General features: G+C 42.7%; 1 protein-coding gene across 1 annotated transcript; it reads right to left on the bottom strand.

The window, feature by feature from the left end:
- Positions 1 to 14903: 14903 nt before the first annotated feature.
- LOC117850255 (uncharacterized) lies at positions 14904 to 16176 on the bottom strand. The gene is made up of 3 exons (XM_034732068.2): positions 15582 to 16176; positions 15346 to 15436; positions 14904 to 15246 (listed from the first exon to the last, which is right to left on the bottom strand). The coding sequence occupies exons 1-3, from the start codon at positions 15920 to 15922 to the stop codon at positions 15226 to 15228; spliced, it is 453 nt and encodes a 150-aa protein (XP_034587959.1). The 5' UTR covers positions 15923 to 16176; the 3' UTR covers positions 14904 to 15225.
- Positions 16177 to 19179: the final 3003 nt, after the last annotated feature.

Here is a 19179-nt window from a genome sequence, read left to right as displayed (position 1 = left end):
GTACGAACTAGAATTGTGCTTTCAATATTGCTGCATATTGATTCCAAGACAAAGTAGCTTCACAAGTTTTAATTCACTTGTTTGTTTCTCTTCGCTTCAACAGGCCAGTGAAGCTATGGAGGGGCAATAAGACTCAAGGTTGCCTACAGGTTACAAGCAGACCTTCAAGCAAAGTTGATCATCATGAATGTTGGGAGTGATCAAGATTATAGATGCGTACGAATAATATAGGTGTTCTACATACTTTATTATTGGGAATCATGTGGATGAATGGACAAGAGTATTTTCATATGTCGAATATTTTGTTTTATCATGAATGGTGTGCGTGAATGATGGATTGATTTAATTAATGATATATATGTGGCATCAATTTTTGTTTTGGATCTTCCGTTGTATTAAAAAATATGACGACGACATATTTTCCGTTGTGATATCCATTGAGCGTATAACCAAGACCCATATTGTGTTGCACTATCCTGTACGCATATAACCATGACATATTTCATTGCGATATGGTTGATGCATATAATGACGGCACGTACCTCATTGTGATACCTTGTAAGCATATTAAAACCCATTCTCGTCGTTGCGATATCCATTGAGCGTATAACCACGACCCGTGTTGTGTTGCAATATCCTGTACGCATATAATCACGACATATTTTGTTGTGATATGGTTGAAGCATATAACGATGGCACGTACCTCATTGCGATACCTTGTAAGCATATTACAATGCTTTCTCATCATTGCGATATCCATTGAGCATATAACGATGACCCATATTTCGGTGCGATACCCTTTAAGCATGTTGCAACGCCATATTTCATTAGGATATGTTTAACGCATATAGCCATGACTAGTATTTTGTTGAGATATCCTGTTAGCATATTGCAACAACATAAGTCTCATATTGCAACAACATTCTTACATTGCACTAACGCTTGTTTGCAACAGTGCAATGTCATTGCAATAGCCACTATAGCAACGACGCCTGCTGTTGCAATTAACAAAATTGCAATGACAATGGGCGTTGTAATATCCACTTATTACTATGGCACACATCGTTGCAACAACTCACCCTTATCGTAAACTACACGAGGTGAATCTGAGCTGCCAATGCCCCACCGAAGTTCCTAACCCTAGACCGATCGAGAGGGGTACTGTGAGCGCCAGGAAGCGCCATCGCCTGCACCACCACACTGGACTTCGCCGTTGCCGCCACCCTTGCATCAACAGCTTCTTCACCAACACCATATTGGTGAGTTCATGCGCCAAGTAAGTCTTTTACCCACTAGACTAGCACCTAGAGTTCCTGTCGGATCTAACAATGGTAGCAGAGCCGTACTACAGTGTAGATCTAGTTGGGGAAGTTGTCTTTCCACACGAATTAAAAACTAGAAGCATATAGAAGAAGGTGATTGTGAATCAAATCAAAGGGCGACGGCCGTCGGACACTACTCGCCGACCGCCGCCACCGAAACCCTATGCGAAGGGGAAGAAATACAGAACAAGTAAGAACCCTAACTCTCACCGGATCCATCCGGGAAGAAGAAGTTGGACCCATGGCGGATGTCGTAGGCACCGACGTGAGTCTGCTCAACGGCAGCGCATTCACCCTAGGGCGAGCGTGCACACCCGCGAGAGGGCCGGCGGCGGCGCTGTATTGGGCCGTCAAACCACCGGAGAAAGGGGCGGCCTAGAGCCTTGCTGCGGGGGGAGCCGTGTGCACCGTTGGGTTTTTGGGCTTTGCCCCGCACCAGCATCGAGCTCCACAGCTCCTCCGCAGCAGCGACGCCCTGTCGCCCCAGCGGCGCTCACTCACTCAGCTCTGGCCATGTGTGGCAGCGCTGAAAGAAGAAAGAAAGGAGGAGAATTGAGCTAGGGTTGAGAACCGGATGACCGCTCGGTGGTTTTGCTCGCGCGAGGAACGCGCTCAACCGTCCATCGCGACGGACGGCGTAGATCAGCCGGACCGGTTTTTGGCCCAGGTGGGAAGGGGCAGCAGGCCGCTTTGGCGGCCTGAGCCCAAATTGGGGCCTGCTAAGCTGCTACAAGCGAGCCAGCCAAGCCAAGCCAGCGAGCCGTCATGGGCCGTGCACCGAGCTAGGCCGAATAGCTGGCCAAGCTAGGCCGGTTTCGTATTTCAGCAACGTAGGCCTTTTTTTGCGCCGGCCGCAAGCCCAGGCAAGGGTGGAGAAACCAGGCCATTGCGGGCTAGTTCCTCGCGTGGGCCGAAGTAACAGTAAAGAATGAGCCCCTGTTGTTTTTTTCCTTTTCCAGCGATTTTGTTATTTCTGGAAATTAATTAGTGGCTCAAATAAAAATAAGTTTAATGAGTTTTTCCTGTGGGTAAATTCCACAAGTTAAGTTTAAGCTTCCGCTGTATTAAGTTTGAATTAAGATGAATTTTTAGCTTTATTTTGCCAATTTTATGCATTAAGTTGAGGTTTTAATATATTTCTCTAATTAAATTTGAACCAACGGGAAAATTTAATTAGAAAATAATTATTCTTCTAAGTATGACAATTTTGTCTACTGACCAACATTGTTGATAAAGTTGTGGTGCTATAAGTTTGTTTTATCATTATTAATTCTATTTCTGCCCAACGGTGATATAGAATTAATGTGGAAGAATGTCCGTGATATAGAATTAATGAAGAAGAATTAATGAGTTTTATGCATTAATTTTGTTTTTGCCCAACGGTGATATAGAATTAATGTGGAGGAATATTTGTATGTGTTGGCGCTAGAAATCGGCCGATAGCCTTCAGCGTCGGACACACGACCCGGGAGAATCTGCTTAGCTCCTGTTCGGGTGATCGCCCTGGTGCGGTTCGCGCGGCATGCCGGTCAATCTGACCTGTTGATTGACAAGGAAATAAACGTGTCAAATTCCAGGGGTTTCGATCGGCTGAAATTCCGATCTATCTCAAAAAGCGTATTAGCGAACGGTCAATTTGCTATGGAGATGAACGGCTATAGAACAGCTTATAATCACGCAGCGATTGTAAAGAAACTACTAGAGTAGACTAAACAATGCTACAAAGCAACACCTGAAATAGATCTAATTGGTTGTATAATGATAAACAAGAATAATGACAATAAAGCTGATAGTTCAAATCTCAAGCTGGATAACTGGTGATAAAACTAGAACAATAGATAAAACCTATAATTCTAGTAAATATCGATAACTGGTGAATAAATCTAAACAAAATGATAGCGATGCGCCCAAAGTTGAAGCTTAGATATTACTCGATAGACAGAACTTACAGAATCGGCCGGAGATCGTGTCGATGCAGCCCTGCCAACCCATATGAACTCGTGAAAGAAAAAGATGTATTGGCGAAGTCGCCGACTTGAAAGTAAAGTACGATGAAAAAGTAGATTGTTTGTATTGATTGATGTGTTGTTTACAAATCTCTAAAGATGGCTATTTATAGCCTGTTACAACTGATTTCCTAACCGACTAGGATCTATCTCTAACTTTAAACGAAAACGAATATTTACAAACGTAACTCGTATCAGAGTTGGTTATTATACTCCCACGAGCCAAAAACTTTCTTCATCTTCTTTCTCTGATCCACTTTAAGCCCATATTGGCCCAATCGCTCCAGCATTGCAATCGGCCGATCTCCACCAACTCCATCTGCCAAAACACTGTAACGCCAATTGGCCGATTCCCAACTGTAGCACCAATTAGCCGATTCCCAATCGTGACCTTTTGACCTGCCGCATCGGCCAATCCTTTCCCCTCTCGACGCCGATCCCATACGTGTCAAAATCTGACGTCAACAGTATGTTTTGGTTTGGACCAACGTTAAATTAATGCATTTGCCAAAGAGGAAAAGACAGGCAATCGTTGATTCCAATCAACGCTTGAGGTTAGTCGGCTGCAATGCTGGGCTATGTAAATGAAAAGGCTTGAGTTCAGCCTATTTTGGTCTAAAATGAGTTCAATTTTCTCTCACCAAAAGCTTCCGTTATTGTTAGTTCATTAATTTTCTGATTACATTAAAGGGAAGATTTAATCGGAAAATGAAATATAAGTGAATATTTTTGGTCGTCATGTCTAAGTTTTCGTTACTGTAAGTTTTTATTTCCATCATTAAGATAAAAGCTGCAATAAGTAAGATGCATGTCTAATTTGACCAACGTCAGATTAAACGTGTGTGTTACAGAGTATTCGGATTTATTTTTGAATTTGATGTTCAAACACTTCTTATGTCCTGAGAGCTAATTCTTGTATTTAGGAATTATCCCGCATGGCGGGAGAAGTTTTGGCATAGTACTTATGCTATTCAAATCCTGCGTAGCAGGAGAAATTTGTGATGACTCATGTGTTTCAGTGTATCCCGCACAATGAGAGAAGTTAAGGGTAGATCTTATGCTATCCTAAAATTGGCTGTGCATTTCTATTGTGTCATGGTCATTAAACACTCAATGAGTCAAGTGCCATAAGGGTTGCAATCCCAAAATCACACCAATGCTAAAAGAAGGTGGACAGCCGGTTAACTAAATCTCTACAGATGTACGTGGGCACTCTAATTGAGTAGCTCATTGCAGAGTAATCTAGTAATGGTGGAATGTACATTTTGAATGTATAATATGGCCACTAAGATGGAGTCATTAGATGTAGATCGAAAGGAAAGGGAAAAGTTTAAGGCTTGATAGGTTGAATCTATCAACCAAGCTTTCGAATCCTTCCTTGTAGTATCATTTTGTCATGAAATGAGTTTACAGACCAAAAAAAGTTGAAAATGAACCAAAGATAAGAATGATATGCAAGCATGACTTGCAGAAGTACTGCTGATAAAGGACTTTGTTGAGTTCTTGAAGTGGAATGAGAAAAGTGTACTCCTCATACGAATTAAGAAATAACTTTGTTTGCATGACATAATCATGTGAATGAAGTACCTCATGGATGCCTTCTCGTTCACAAGAGTTCTAAATAGTTTTCGAAATTATGTCAGTAAAGTTCATGCCATATTTCGAGGGGGAGAATCAATTGTAAGATCAATTAAGAAAGATACTCTCCCCATAATGCGATGCATAGTATGCATTGAGAGCAAAAGTGATCTGTAAAACATGACCGTCAGCAAAGTACAACGATACAACGGTCATAATAATGATACCCCATAGCTAAATTCCTAGACTTTTCATTAGTTCCGATAGGAAGATAGCATAGTCAGTCAGTATTCATACTGGATGAGCCTCAAAGATATTAAGGCGGTGCTTAAAGCATCATATGAGGCTCTAACACATTAAACCTAAATAAGGAATTTGATGATACACCATCTTTTCAAAAGATGGGATGATCTGGGGGAGCATGGTATGTAGAGACCTAAGACTTGAAGAGAGAAATGGGACTGTTGTTCGCTTTGATGATTCAAGAGCAACAAGTTTTCTCAATACCTGTTGATGTTGTATGAATTATACAATACTTGTTGTTAGCCATTCAAGGAAGATAAATAATGTAAACAAGGATCTTGTTATACAAGAGCTTGTAGAGTCAATTGTCTCTTGACAATGAAGAGCAACAATAGCCCCATATGAAAGAAGTACCAGTAGCTGAGGCCCCAGATTCAAATGGAGGTAATCCCACCTCATTTCAAGAAGTCATGAGAAGCACTCACTCATCTGAATGGCAAGAGGCTATAGAAGATGAGATGAAATCGACGAGTACCAATGATGTTTGGGATTTTAAAGAAATTCCTGATGGAGTTAGAACAGTGGGCTGTAAATGGGTCTACAATACAAGATGTGACTCCAAAGGGAATAGAGGAAGATACAAGGTGCCACTTGTGGCGAAAGGCTTTACGCAAAGAGAAGAAATAAGTTGCAATGAGAGTTCTTCTCCAGTCTCATGCAAGGATTCCTTTAGAATCATAATGGCATTAGTGGCACATTGCGATTTAGAGTTACACCAGATGGATGTAAAGACGGAATCACCCAACAGGGATTTGTATGAAAAATGTTAACATGGCACAACTCGAAGGTTCTGTCGTGGAAGGAAAAGAATGTATGGGATGCTACCTGCTGAAATCCATTTACGGATTGAAACAAGCCTCTAGACAGTAATATGAAAGTTGATGAAACAATAAGAAAGTTTGGGTTTGAAGAGAATGACAAGGTCAATAGCCTTTATGCAAAGTTCAAGAATGAAAAAATCATTTTCTACATACTGTGTGTAGATAGCATCCTACTCACTAGTAGCGATGTTAATCTGCTATGGGAGAAGTAGAAGTTTGTCCTCAAGTTATAATATGAATGATCTCAGTAAAGTGTCATTCGTTCTAGGAATTGAAATTCACTGAGATAAAAGGAAAAGGGGTATTAGAATCATCGCAAAGGCATACTTAGAAAATATTCTAAAGAAAGAAAGTATGCATACAAGTAAACCTACGTCTGCTCCTATGGTCTAGGGTAATATTTTTGGGACTTTTAGTGTTCCATGAACCAATATGAGATCGATCAAATGTACATGGTTCCATATGCTTCGGCTATTGGAAGCTTAATGAGTACACAAGTAAGAACTTACCCTGACGTAGCTCACGTATCCGGGATGTTTTGGCAGAAGTCCAGTCTAGATATAGATCATTGGAATGGAGTTACGAATGTCTTGCAATTTTGCAAAGTATTATAAGGCTCATGATGAGTAATAAATAACAAGTACTCTCAAATAGTTGTGGGTACAAAATGTTGAATTTCGGCGAAATGTGTAGAAAAATCCACAGTAGTTTCTAACACTCGCAGTTGGAGTTTTGTTGTGGAAAAGCTCCAAAGAAACGGTTGAGGTATCATCCATGATGCATACCCATAGTATAGCTTGTTATGAGGCTTTAGGGACAGGCAGAAATGGTTAATGGAATTTGTACCTGGAATCAGCAATGGTGAACAACAGCAATAACCATTTAAAGTAATTCACTCCTATGACAACAAGTCAAGTGTGCTGCCAAACATGTTGACATTGAGTAATATGTTGTAAAGGAGAAAATCCAGAATCAAGAAAACATTGAGCGTATAAGTACCAAGCAAGTACTTGCGGATCCGCTTACCAAATGCTTACCACCCAGTGTGTTCAGAGAACACACAGTCGACATGGGTTGACGGGAAAGCCTATGATTTCTGGATACTAAGGGCTTAGTTGAGCATCTGTTTCAAAACAGAGAGATGTATTGTAGCTGTTAAATCTAATGGCAACTGACCGTGATGATGAGGCACGCTCTATGCACTGATCTGTGATGGAATGGGAACAAGATAAAGTAAGTTAAGTTTAAGTCATAAGGTAAGATCAAGGGGGAGAATGTTAGGTTGATCTCCACCAGTTGGCACAATGGCCAATTGGACCCTTGGTCCGCACCCTAATCGGAGGCGCTCAGCCAATTCTTCTGGAAGATGGGCCCCTGTCACGTAGCGCCATAAAAGGATGGTGGGGGCTAGGGCACACGACACGAGGTGAATCTGAGCCGCCAGTGCCGCACCGAAGTTCCTAACCCTAGACCGATCGAGAGGGGTGCTGTGAGCGATGGGAAGCGCCATTGCCTGCACCGCCGCACCGGACTTCGCCGCTGCCACCACCCCTGCGTCAACAGCTTCTTCACCAACATCGTATTGGCGAGTTCATGCGCCAAGTAAATCTTTTACCTGCTAGACTAGCACCTAGAGTTCCTGGCGGATCTAGCACCAGAGAGCCCATTTGCATCGACCGTTTTCTTTCCCTTTTGTTAATTGTTTCATCCCTTCTAAAATCTAATTGTCTAGCTTTGTTCGAACACTTGCCTCGTCGAGATAATCAGAGTATGCCTGATGAAGTGTGAGAGCAGTGAGATCTTAACTTCCTGGCAAATCAGGGTTCAGTTGATGATGCTAGGAGAGGATCTCCTTGCTCATAGTTTGTAGGCTACTTCAACGTGGGTGTGGTCAACTCATGGAGCCGCACAGCCCGGCCCCTAGGAGTATCGGATTACCAATGGCATGCTATCCTATAGAACTTTTACTAAATCTTTTAGATATATAGGCTTGGCCCATATAAATGATAATTCTGAATAAATCTCAAAGGCCCATTAGCGTAAAAAGGGGGTACACCATCTATTAGTCCCATATTGCTAATAGATGAGGGTGTTGGGGCTTTTCCTCCCTATATATATGGACCACCTCCCTCATGAAAAAGATGCAATATAGACTACTATACGGGAAGGCCCCCAGGTTAGGGTATCCCTAAGGTGGTTCGTACTAGTTAGGTTTTTGCCTCCTCTCGCTGCTGCGCCGCCACCGTAGTCTACTCCATCCCGATTGTCGACGTGCACCGGCGATTGGGAGAGCAGGTCTCCGGAACCGTCGTCTTCAGCGATCCTGCACTGGGAGAGGGCGAATAAGGTTTTTGGGAAGCGCTCTGCGCGACTGCTCGATCACTTCCTCTGCTTCGTCAAGTTCTTCGTCGACTCCTTCACCACGGCTCGTCTACCTCTTCGTTGCTCGGGCATCACTCGTCGTCACGAACAACGTCAGGCTGCTGATCGTCGTTGCCTGTTATACCCGGTAGTCGTCCAGGAGTCGGTCTTCATCAAGAAAGAAACGTACGATCTCTTATCTCAAATTATGTCTTCCATACTAGCTATTATGATCTGTTGCAGTCTGATAGCACTGGATAGTATGGTAGAATGTGTGATTCTATTTGCAATGATAGACTTCTCTAGATCTTGCGTAGATATGTCTAGTTTAATTTACTATCTATTCATCGTATTCATGATTTATTTTTGGATTATTAAAACTAAAAGTGCTTATATATCCAACAATCCAAAAACCTTATTGTAGGCACTTTAGTTTTATGGCTGGATTTCTTGATGCAATGAGGCCAGTACCGTTTGCTGGCATGCACTTAAGAGGTGGCAAATGAAAGCCACACTGTGACTTACTGCCATGAAGGTGTTCTGGGTGTCCAATGGCAAGCCGGAAGGGGTTCTCTCTCCTGAAAAGGAGAAAGAATATTCGAAAGCCAACACAATCTTCTTGGGCACTATGATTGGTGCACTTGCAGAACATCTGCAGGATGTGTACCTTCATCACACGGTCACAAAGGAGTTGTGGGACGATCTGACTGCAAACTACGGTGGCTCAGATACTGGCATTGAACTGTACATCATTGAGCAGTATCATGACTACAAGATGGTTGACAAAAAATCTGTAGTCGCTCAGGCTCATGAATTACAGTGCATGGTGAAGGAACTCGATCTGCTAAAGATTGTCGTGTCCGACAAGTTTGTGGCTGGGGGCATTATTGCCAAGTTACCTCCATCCTGGAGGGATTTCGCCACTTCTCTCAAACACAAGAGGACAGAAATTTCTATTTCAGACTTGATTGCGTCTCTTGATGTTGAGGAGAAAGCTCGGGCTAAAGATGGACGATCTAAAGCTGTTGAGGGTCAGACCAGTGCCAATATGGTGCACCAATCACATCACAATGGCAATGATGGCAAGGGCAAGGGCAAGAACAATAAGCCTAAGCAGTCCACTACCTTCAAGAAGAAGAAGAACAAGGAGAACGAGGGATGCTTCGTGTGTGGTTCTACTGACCATTGGGCAAAGAAGTGCCCAAACCGCAAAGGAAGAAAACCTCCACAGCAGAAGTCTGTGAGCATGGTGACCAGCGCTAGAGACGGGAATAGTGGGTATGGTAATTTACCTTCTGTTTTTTCGGTGTTTCAGTCTACTAATACTTGGTGGCTTGATACTGGTGCTAATGTTCATGTGTGTGCTGATGCCTCCTTGTTTTCATCTTACCAGGTCGCTCAGGATTCCTCCGTACTAATGGGGAATGGGTCACATGCTTCTGTTCATGGTGTTGGTACGGTAGATCTGAAGTTTACTTCGGGAAAGATCGTGCAACTGAAGAACGTGCAGCATGTCCCTTCTATCAGAAAGAATCTAGTTAGTGGCTCCCTTTTGTGTAGGGATGGTTTTAAGGTAGTGCTTGAGTCTAATAAAATCTTCGTGTCTAAGAGTGGACAATTTATTGGTAAAGGCTATGAGTGCGGAGGCTTGTTCCGCTTTTCCCTTTCAGATTATTGCAATAAGTCTGTGAACTATATTTGTGATGGTATTAATGAGAGTGATGCAAGTGTTTGGCATTCACGTTTATGTCATCTAAATTTTGGTTCTATGTCTCGACTTTCCAGCCTCTGTTAATTCCAATTTTTTCCTTCTAAGTGCCATAGTTGTGTGAAATCTAAGCAACCTCGAAAATCTCACAAGGTGGCAGAGGAGAGACACTTGGCACCACTTGAACTAATTCATTCTGATATATGCGAGATGAATGGTGTGTTGACCAAAGGTGGAAAAAGATATTTCATGACTTTCATAGATGATGCGTCTAGATATTGCTATGTATATTTATTGAAAACAAAAGATGAGGCTCTTAACTACTTTAAAATATATAAGGCTGAAGTTGAGAATCAACTTGAGAAAAAGATCAAGAGAATTAGGTCTGATCGTGGTGGCGAGTATTTCTCTAATGATTTCAACTTGTTCTGTGAAGAACATGGTATGGTACATGAGAGGACGCCTCCCTATTCGCTCCAATCAAACGGGGTTGCCGAAAGAAAGAATCGCACTTTGACTGACTTGGTGAACGCCATGTTAGACACCAGTGGATTATCTAAGGCATGGTGGGGGGAGGCTGTATTGACTTCATGTCATGTCCTGAATAAAGTACCCATGAAGAATAAGGAGAAAACTCCCTATGAAGAATGGATTGGAAGAAAACCATCACTTTCATACTTACGCACTTGGGGTTGCTTGGCCAAAGTTAGTGTGCCAAATCAACAAGAAACGTAAGTTGGGACCTAAACCTGTGGATTGTGTCTTTTTGGGATATGCTCATCATAGCATAGCCTATAGATTTTTAGTGGTTAAATCAGAGGTGCCTGATGTTCATGTTAATACCTTGATGGAGTCTCGTGATGTTACTTTCTTTGAGAATATATTTCCTATGAAATAATTGCATAGTATGTCTAGACTATCTTCTGATATGATTGCTGAGACAACTCCTGAACCTATTGTGCTTCCTGATCATGCTGAACAAACACTTGAGCCAGTTCATGAGGAGGTTAACAGTGAAGCTCCTAAGAGGAGCAAGAGACAAAGAACTGCAAAGTCCTTTGGTGATGATTTCACTGTCTATCTCGTAGACGATACTCCTAAGACTATTTTAGAGGCATTTGCATCTCCAGATGCAGATGATTGGAAAGAAGCTATCCATAGTGAGATGGACTCTATTCTTTCTAATGGAACTTGGGAGGTTGTTGATCGACCGTATGGTTGTAAACCTGTGGGTTGGAAGTGGGTATTCAAAAAGAAGCTTAGGCCTGATGGTACTATTGATAAGTACAAGTCTCGACTTGTGGCTAAGGGTTATACCCAGAAAGAATGCGAAGATTTCTTCGACACTTACTCACCTGTTGCAAGATTAACCAGTATTCGAGTATTACTTTCCTTTGCTGCCTCACATGGTCTTCTCGTCCATCAGATGGATGTTAAGACATCTTTCCTTAATGGAGAGTTGGATGAGGAAATTTATATGAATCAGCCTAATGGGTTTGTAATAAAGGGTCAAGAGAACAAGGTGTGTAAATTGCTGAAATCTTTATATGGCCTGAAATAAGCACCTAAGCAGTGGCATGAGAAATTTGATACTACACTCATATCAGTAGGCTTTTCTGTCAATGAGTCTGATAGATGTGTGTACTACCACCATGGTGGGGGTGAGGGAGTTATATTGTGCTTGTATGTTGATGACATACTGATCTTTGGTACAAATCTTGACGTGATTAAAAAGGTCAAGTCATTTCTGTGCCAAAATTTCGACATGAAAGATCTGGGAGAGGCTGATGTAATTCTGAATATCAAGTTGATCAAAGGAGAGAATGGGATTACTCTCACGCAATCTCATTATGTGGAAAAGGTCTTGAGCCGGTTTGGCTTCAAGGATAGTAAGCCTTCTCCCGCACCTTATGATCCGAGCTTGATACTTCGGAAAAACAAGAGAATTGGTAGAGACCAATTAAGATACTCTCAGATTATTGGATCACTTATGTATTTAGCCAGTGCTACTAGGCCTGACATCTCATATGCTGTTTGCAAACTGAGCCGGTTTACCTCTAATCTGGGAGATGATCATTGGCGTGCGCTTGAGCGAGTCATGCGCTATTTAGTTGGTACTATGGAGTACAGAATTCACTACTCCGGGTATCCTGCGGTGCTGGAAGGCTATAGTGATTCAAATTGGATATCTGATGCTGATGAATTGTATGTGACAAGTGGATACGTCTTCACTCTTGGTGGTGGTGCTGTTTCATGGAGGTCATCCAAACAGACTATCTTAACGAGGTCTACCATGGAAGCAGAACTTGCAGCATTAGATACAGCCACAGTTGAGGCTGATTGGCTACGTGAACTCTTGATGGACTTGCCTATTGTCGAGAAACCTATGCCGGCAATACTTATGATTGTGACAATCAAACGGTGATAGTCAAAGTGAACAATTCTAAGGACAATATGAAGTTATCAAGACACGTTAAGAGATGTCTAAAATCTGTCAGGAAAATGAGAAACTCCGGAGTAATATTAGTGGATTACATCTCAACTGATAAGAACTTGGCAGATCAGTTCACTAAGGGGCTGTCACGTAATGTGATAGACAGTGCATCAAAGGAGATGGGTATGAGACCCATATGAGCTACACCATGGTGGTAACCCAACCTATGTGATCGGAGATCCCGTGAAGTAGGATTTGGGAAGAACAAGCCATTGGATAGCATGAGAGTATCCTACTAACCCACTCGAGAAATGATGCAACACTCTCAAACCACTGCATGGCAGGGTGGCTACTGCCTTAATATATTTTGTTGGCTTTAATTAGCAAAGATGTTTCCCTGCAGAACATCTTGGAAAAATATACCTATATCAGCCTGACTGTTGTAAGGTCGCAGTCTGTGAGACTTGGGTGATCTCTAGTAAGCTCATGAAGAGACCAGGGAGTATGACGTATATGCTCCACTCGCGGGGTAGGCTACTGGCAGCCAGGTACTAGTTCCGACTTTGAGTGAAACTTGTCCGCACAAAACTTGCAATTCAAGGCTTAGTCCATTGTTCAAGTTGTGGATGAATGTAGCTTGAAGCTCTAGGCGAGAGTTAAACTTAATAGTCCTTGCTGAAATACTGGTGTATCAAACAGTAGTGAGAAATGTGCAAAACACCTAAATGGGTATTTGAGATCTGGTGGGGGATTGTTAGATATATGGGCTTGGCCCATATAAATGATAATTCTGAAAAAATCTCAAAGGCCCAGTAGTGAGAAATGTGCAAAACACCTAAATGGGTATTTGAGATCTGGTGGGGGATTGTTAGATATATGGGCTTGGCCCATATAAATGATAATTCTGAATAAATCTCAAAGGCCCATTAGCGTAAAGAGGGGGTACACCATCTATTAGTCCCATATTGCTAATAGATGAGGGTGTTGGGGCTTTTCCTCCCTATATATATGGACCACCTCTCTCATGAAAAAGATGCAATATAGACTACTATACGGGAAGGCCCCTAGGTTAGGATATCCCTAAGGTGGTTTGTACTAGTTAGGTTTTACCTCCTCTCGCTGCTGCGCCGCCACCGTAGTCTACTCCATCCCGATTGTCGGCGTGCACCGGCGATTGGGAGAGCAGGTCTCCGGAACCGTCGTCTTCAGCGATCCTGCATCGGGAGAGGGCGAATAAGGTTTTTGGGAAGCGCTCTGCGCGACTGCTCGATCGCTTCCTCCGCTTCGTCAAGTTCTTTGTCGACTCCTTCACCACGGCTCATCTACCTCTTCGTTGCTCGGGCGTCACTCGTCGTCACAAACAACGTCAGGCTGCTGATCGTCATTGCCTGTTGTACCCAGTAGTCGTCTAGGAGTCGGTCTTCATCAAGAAAGAAACGTACGATCTCTTATCTCAAATTATGTCTTCCATACTAGCTATTATGATCTGTTGCAGTCTGATAGCACTGGATAGTATGGTAGAATGTATGATTCTATTTGCAATGATAGACTTCTCTAGATCTTGCGTAGACATGTCTAGTTTAATTTACTATCTATTCATCGTATTCATGATTTATTTCTGGATTAAATTAAAACTAAAAGTGCTTATATATCCAACAAAATCTTCCTTGCAAGTGGTTTTCACGGGACTTATTGGATCAAGAGTGGTCGTTGCTGTTTAAAGAGGAAGAGAGATGGGTTAAGAAAAGGATGCAGGATTCTCGAGACTACTGTTATGGAGCTTTTCAACAAGTTTGATTGGAAATTCAGTTATAGAATTGAGGCTTAGCATTCAGTCCTATTTGCTTTGTTTAAGACCTTTCCTTTTTATGGTGCTGGTAGTCTATGTACTACCTTAGTCTGTACTGTGTGAGGCTGTATACATCCATGATCCATGGGTGTAGAAGCTGGAACCTTTTTTCCCTTATCTTTAAAAAAAAAACCAGCGACAGTTCCACGCAGCAGCCGAATTGCCTGACAAAGCGTGCGTGTTGAATGCATGTGGTTTATGTTTACTCGCCAGTTTGAGAGTTAAAACTGTTCTGTTTTGTTTCACAGTAAATGGGTTGTTCGTTCATATATGCTGTGCAGCTTTGCACAAAAGGCACAAATGTGTTCTTTTGTTGTTGTGTTTTGATCCGTGCCCCTTCCTCCTTTTGTTCCCCGTTCTTACTTTCCTGAAAAACTTTTCCATGTATAGAGAGTGATTTAATGTTTCTTTAGAGGGTTTCATTAGCGCGTTCTTGATGAGATTCCACCTCTGCTTCACTGAAATCTACCAGCAATTTGTGAAATTCTTTTGACAAAAAAAACGGGATGGCGTAGCAGGAATTTGCAGGCCAGGAGGGCAAGAAACGAAATAAGACTAGTTGGTCTCAAGGTCGACATTACCACACAACAGAATGACCCATCCAATAAGTTACCAGACGTATCACTTCACTAATCTCTCGGTCTCAAGGCAAACCCTACTGGCTGCCACACCACAACAACAAAGCTACCAGAACATGTTAACACGTTACTCCTACGTGACACAGGAACTCGGTTTCCTCATCCGCCAATCCTCCATTATTCTTTTTTTGAAAAATTAATCCTCCATTATTCCGCCGATCCACCAGGCAGTCAGTGGCCTCACAATTAGGTCTGGATGATGTTCCTAGAGCTCCATGACGTCGTGCTGAGAAGAGAGAACTGGATTAGTAAGCATCAAGTGAAGGATTTGCATTATTGATTATTGACACAAGAGAATGCACTGGTGGTGCCCGGTAAAATCTACCTCGGCGTGAGACTCCCCCTCCTTGTTCTTCAGATCATCGCTGGGCTCCGACGAGCGAGCTCCGGAGTGGAATTTGTCCACGACGAGCCTACTGCGAACCAGAAGCGTAATCCACACGAGCAGAATTATTCAAGATGGTGCGTTGTAGTAGCAGTAATCGCAGTTTAAGCTTCCAAAAGCAAGGCGCAAGCAATCTCAGTTCTCATGAGGAGATGGAGGTGAGGGAGGATACGTACGGACGGTCGTTGTCGTCGAATTCGATGCGGCCCTCGTAGCCGGAGTTCTTGCTGCCGGAGAAGATGCGGTTCAGGTACGCCGACTCCTCGTCGGTGGCCGGCTGGACCGAGAAGCCGGAGCCAGGCTCCTTGGAGCGGTACTTCTCCGCCCAGCGGTCGAGCCACTGCGACTCCTCCTCGGTAGGGTACTGGACGCTGATCCGGATCTGCCCATCCTCTGGATCCTTCGCTGCTGGGGCGGCGACGGCGATGGCGACGGCCACGGCGATGGCGGCGAGGCCGGCGAGGAGGAGCAGGCGGGTGACGGGGACGGGAGACGGGCGGCGAAGACGACGAGCCATCTCACTCACTTCTCGGACTGGTCGATCTTGTGCAGAGGCTAGTGCTACTTCTTGAACTGAAGTGTGGCCTGGATTGTCGTTCAAGAGCTGCAGATATATGGAGGGAGAAGAGAAGATGGTGCAGGGCTTTGTGCTGTTCTGCTTTGTGTGGCCGTCTCACGCAGTGTGTGCCTTTCAACTGCTACGGGTACCAACAGCGTGAGTCCAGGGAAAAAAAAGCGAAAGGAAAACAAGCAGCAGTCACTGCCTCACTGGTGTTGAATGCATGTGCCTAGCTTGACTGCTTGATCGATGAAGTGTGAGAGGCAGGGATGGTATTGTTGTATGGGGCACTGTCATGTCCACATACATACTAATTGCATGACACTTAAAAATGGGACCGTGCATTTTTCATGGAGCAACATGGCCTTGGTACATGTTGTCCTTAAGAGATGTTGAAAACAAAATTTAGGAAAAAAGTTCAGTTTACTCCCCTCACCTGTTTACTTTATCCACTTAACCCACTAAGCAAAATTTAGGCTCACTTTACTCCCTCGAACTATTTCATTTTGTCCAATCTACCTCCTAATTAGATTTCTCTTTTTTGTTTCTTCATGAGCAAGTTGAGTTTTAATTTCAAATTTTGCTATTTGGATTATAACACGATGCTCTATGTTAGAAAAATACATTAGCAATTTTTCATGATTACTTTTTGTACAATTTTATATATCTAAGATCAATTTCATATTAAATATTCCTAACCTATGAAAACTAACCATGAAAAATTCTTAGTATAATTTTTTAACATAAGACATCATGTTTTCACAAAATTTGAACTCAAAATTCAGCCCATACACGGAGAAAAAAAAGAAAAATTTAATTAGGGGATAAATTGGACCAAATGAAAGTTAGGGGAGCAAAGTGAGCCTAAATTTTGTTTAGAGGGTTAAGCGAGCAAAGCTGATAAGTGAGGGGGGTACGAAAATTTAGTGAGAGTATGTTTAAGGATGGAGGGGGTATAAATCACCCTATGAACTCTTACAAATGGGGTGCAAAACATACGAGTATACATGACATAATGACAATCAAGAAGCAAAGTGGGAAATATGAAGTAACTGCAGATAAATTTTACAAAGGAAAATACGTGTAGTATTGCTTACCCTCAGTAATATGATTATGCTAGAGAACTTTGAACCAAACACCATCAACATTATTTTAGAGAGAGCAATAGCCAAGCCAAACATCCAAGTCAATTCTCCAAAAAAAAAAAAGATCTTGTTTGGATACACCATGATCTCCTCAAATTCATATGTAGAGAAAATAGCTACATTATTCTACACTTGAATCTGCATTGTATTTAACCGAAATGATGTTTATCCAAACAAGCCATAAGCATTGGATACCTTTATTCGGATTCTACTCTAGTTTATTTAAAAAAAAAGATTCTACTCTAGTGCAGGCCCATTACCTCAGTGGAGACCGCAGGGATGAAGCTCGTGAAAGAGGACAGGAATCGAAACTGGAAGTATATTTGCAGCGATGGCAGGTGGTAGCAGCTGCAAAACTGCCTCTGCTGCACGTCTGATGGGTCCACTTGTTGATCGAGAGCAACTGCAATAGCTTTCCACAGTTGCAGCTTGCAGGTGCTCGTCCTTGGAACAGATTGCATGCATGTGACTGGTGTTGAATGCATGTGATTTGAGTCCCTGACTGCCCGATGAAGGGTGAGGTGCAGACTAATATTGGTGTATGGGGCACTGTTAAAGTCGTCATTGCTTAATAGCACGGCACTTAGAAGAGGGGACAATTGTTCTACAAAACTGTGAAGCAAACACCATCAAAGTTCTCTTACAGGAAGCAGGAGCCAAGCCAAACAGCCAATTCAGTTCTTACAAAAAAGAAAGGAAAGTGCCGGACAATTTTCGATTGCAAGAACGGCACATCTCACTAAGCATTGAGTAACTTGATTCGAATTCTATTCCACTTCGGGTCCCGTGTACTCAATTGGAGGCCGGAGTTATAAACCAGGAGACGGGACCTCCTCTGCCGCTTCTGCATGTTTGATACCCAGAGGTGTGCATTTGTTGACCGGGAGCAACTGCAGTACAGCTTTCTACAGTTGCAGGGGTCCTGGTACTTGGAGATTGTACTATTCATCACATCCAAAGGGGCCATGCAAATCTACTATAAAGAATTGAGAGAATTGATGCCAATTCCCACCCAAAGTTATACCCACATACCCCTCATAGAGGACCCTCAGGTGTTCCCCTACAGAAGATTACGACGAGGGGGATTCATTTCGTCGTAATCCGCCATTCTAAATCCCGCCCGCACCCATTTTCTTGACATCATGCCCTTTCTTTTTGTTTTTGTACCCACCAGCAACCATGCGGTGGTGTTGTATGAAAATTAATAATTACCCGCCAGCAACCTTGTGGTTTTTCAATCAATTGTTTCCTTCCATATCCCCTCAATCACGAATTTTTGAATTTCCCATTTTTTTAGCGCGATCAACGCACGTTTCCTTTTTTTATCATCGTTGTACCTATATAAATCTATACTTATATAGCCTCGCGTCTAAGAAGCCACGATCAACGTATTGTTTTGGCTCCACGGCTTGTTGGCGGCACACCATATCGTCAGGTCTACATTACCAGGCCGCGAGACGCAGGTGAGTATATGAAATATGGTTTGTCTAATCCGCGCATGCTTCACATGGTTTCTCTTACCCGCGTCATCATCGCAGATTTGTTACAATGAGCGAACGTATTCCATTCCAGGATGTTACGAACACCACATCTCTTCGTGCACCTCGCAGCAGTAAGAGGCGAATTGACGATTCCAACAATAATGGTATTAAGATGAAGCTTGTTTTATGTTTCTCTTTATGTTTCGGTGGTTGAGCTTATTTGTTTCGTTTAAGATCTTGTTTGTCCCGTTTAAGATGCAGGCAACGATGCTATTTCTAAGGCAGAACTTAAACAACAAAAACAACGTCAGAGCTATGCAAACTTGCCATCTAAGGTGAGAGCTCAGATGAATGCAAAGTGAAGGTAAGATTATGCACGTAAAAAAGCTAAGAAACTAGCAGCAACTATAAATGCTCGTGGAGATCTTCCACATCAGGGTTCTCATCAGGGCAGTCTACAGCAATCTGTAGTGATTACACCAAAAGCCGGTTTGACAAAACGAACACAGAATTCAGGTATAATCTATAGTGTTTACATTTCCTAATCGCGTATAATTGCTTAAATCTTGAGATTTCATAATTGTAGGTT

The sequence above is a fragment of the Setaria viridis genome, chromosome 3 (genome assembly GCF_005286985.2).
Source record: "Setaria viridis chromosome 3, Setaria_viridis_v4.0, whole genome shotgun sequence".
NCBI classification, from domain to species: domain Eukaryota; kingdom Viridiplantae; phylum Streptophyta; class Magnoliopsida; order Poales; family Poaceae; genus Setaria; species Setaria viridis.
The sequence above is the reverse complement of the archived record's forward strand: the minus strand, read 5'-3'. Positions and strand labels throughout refer to the sequence as shown.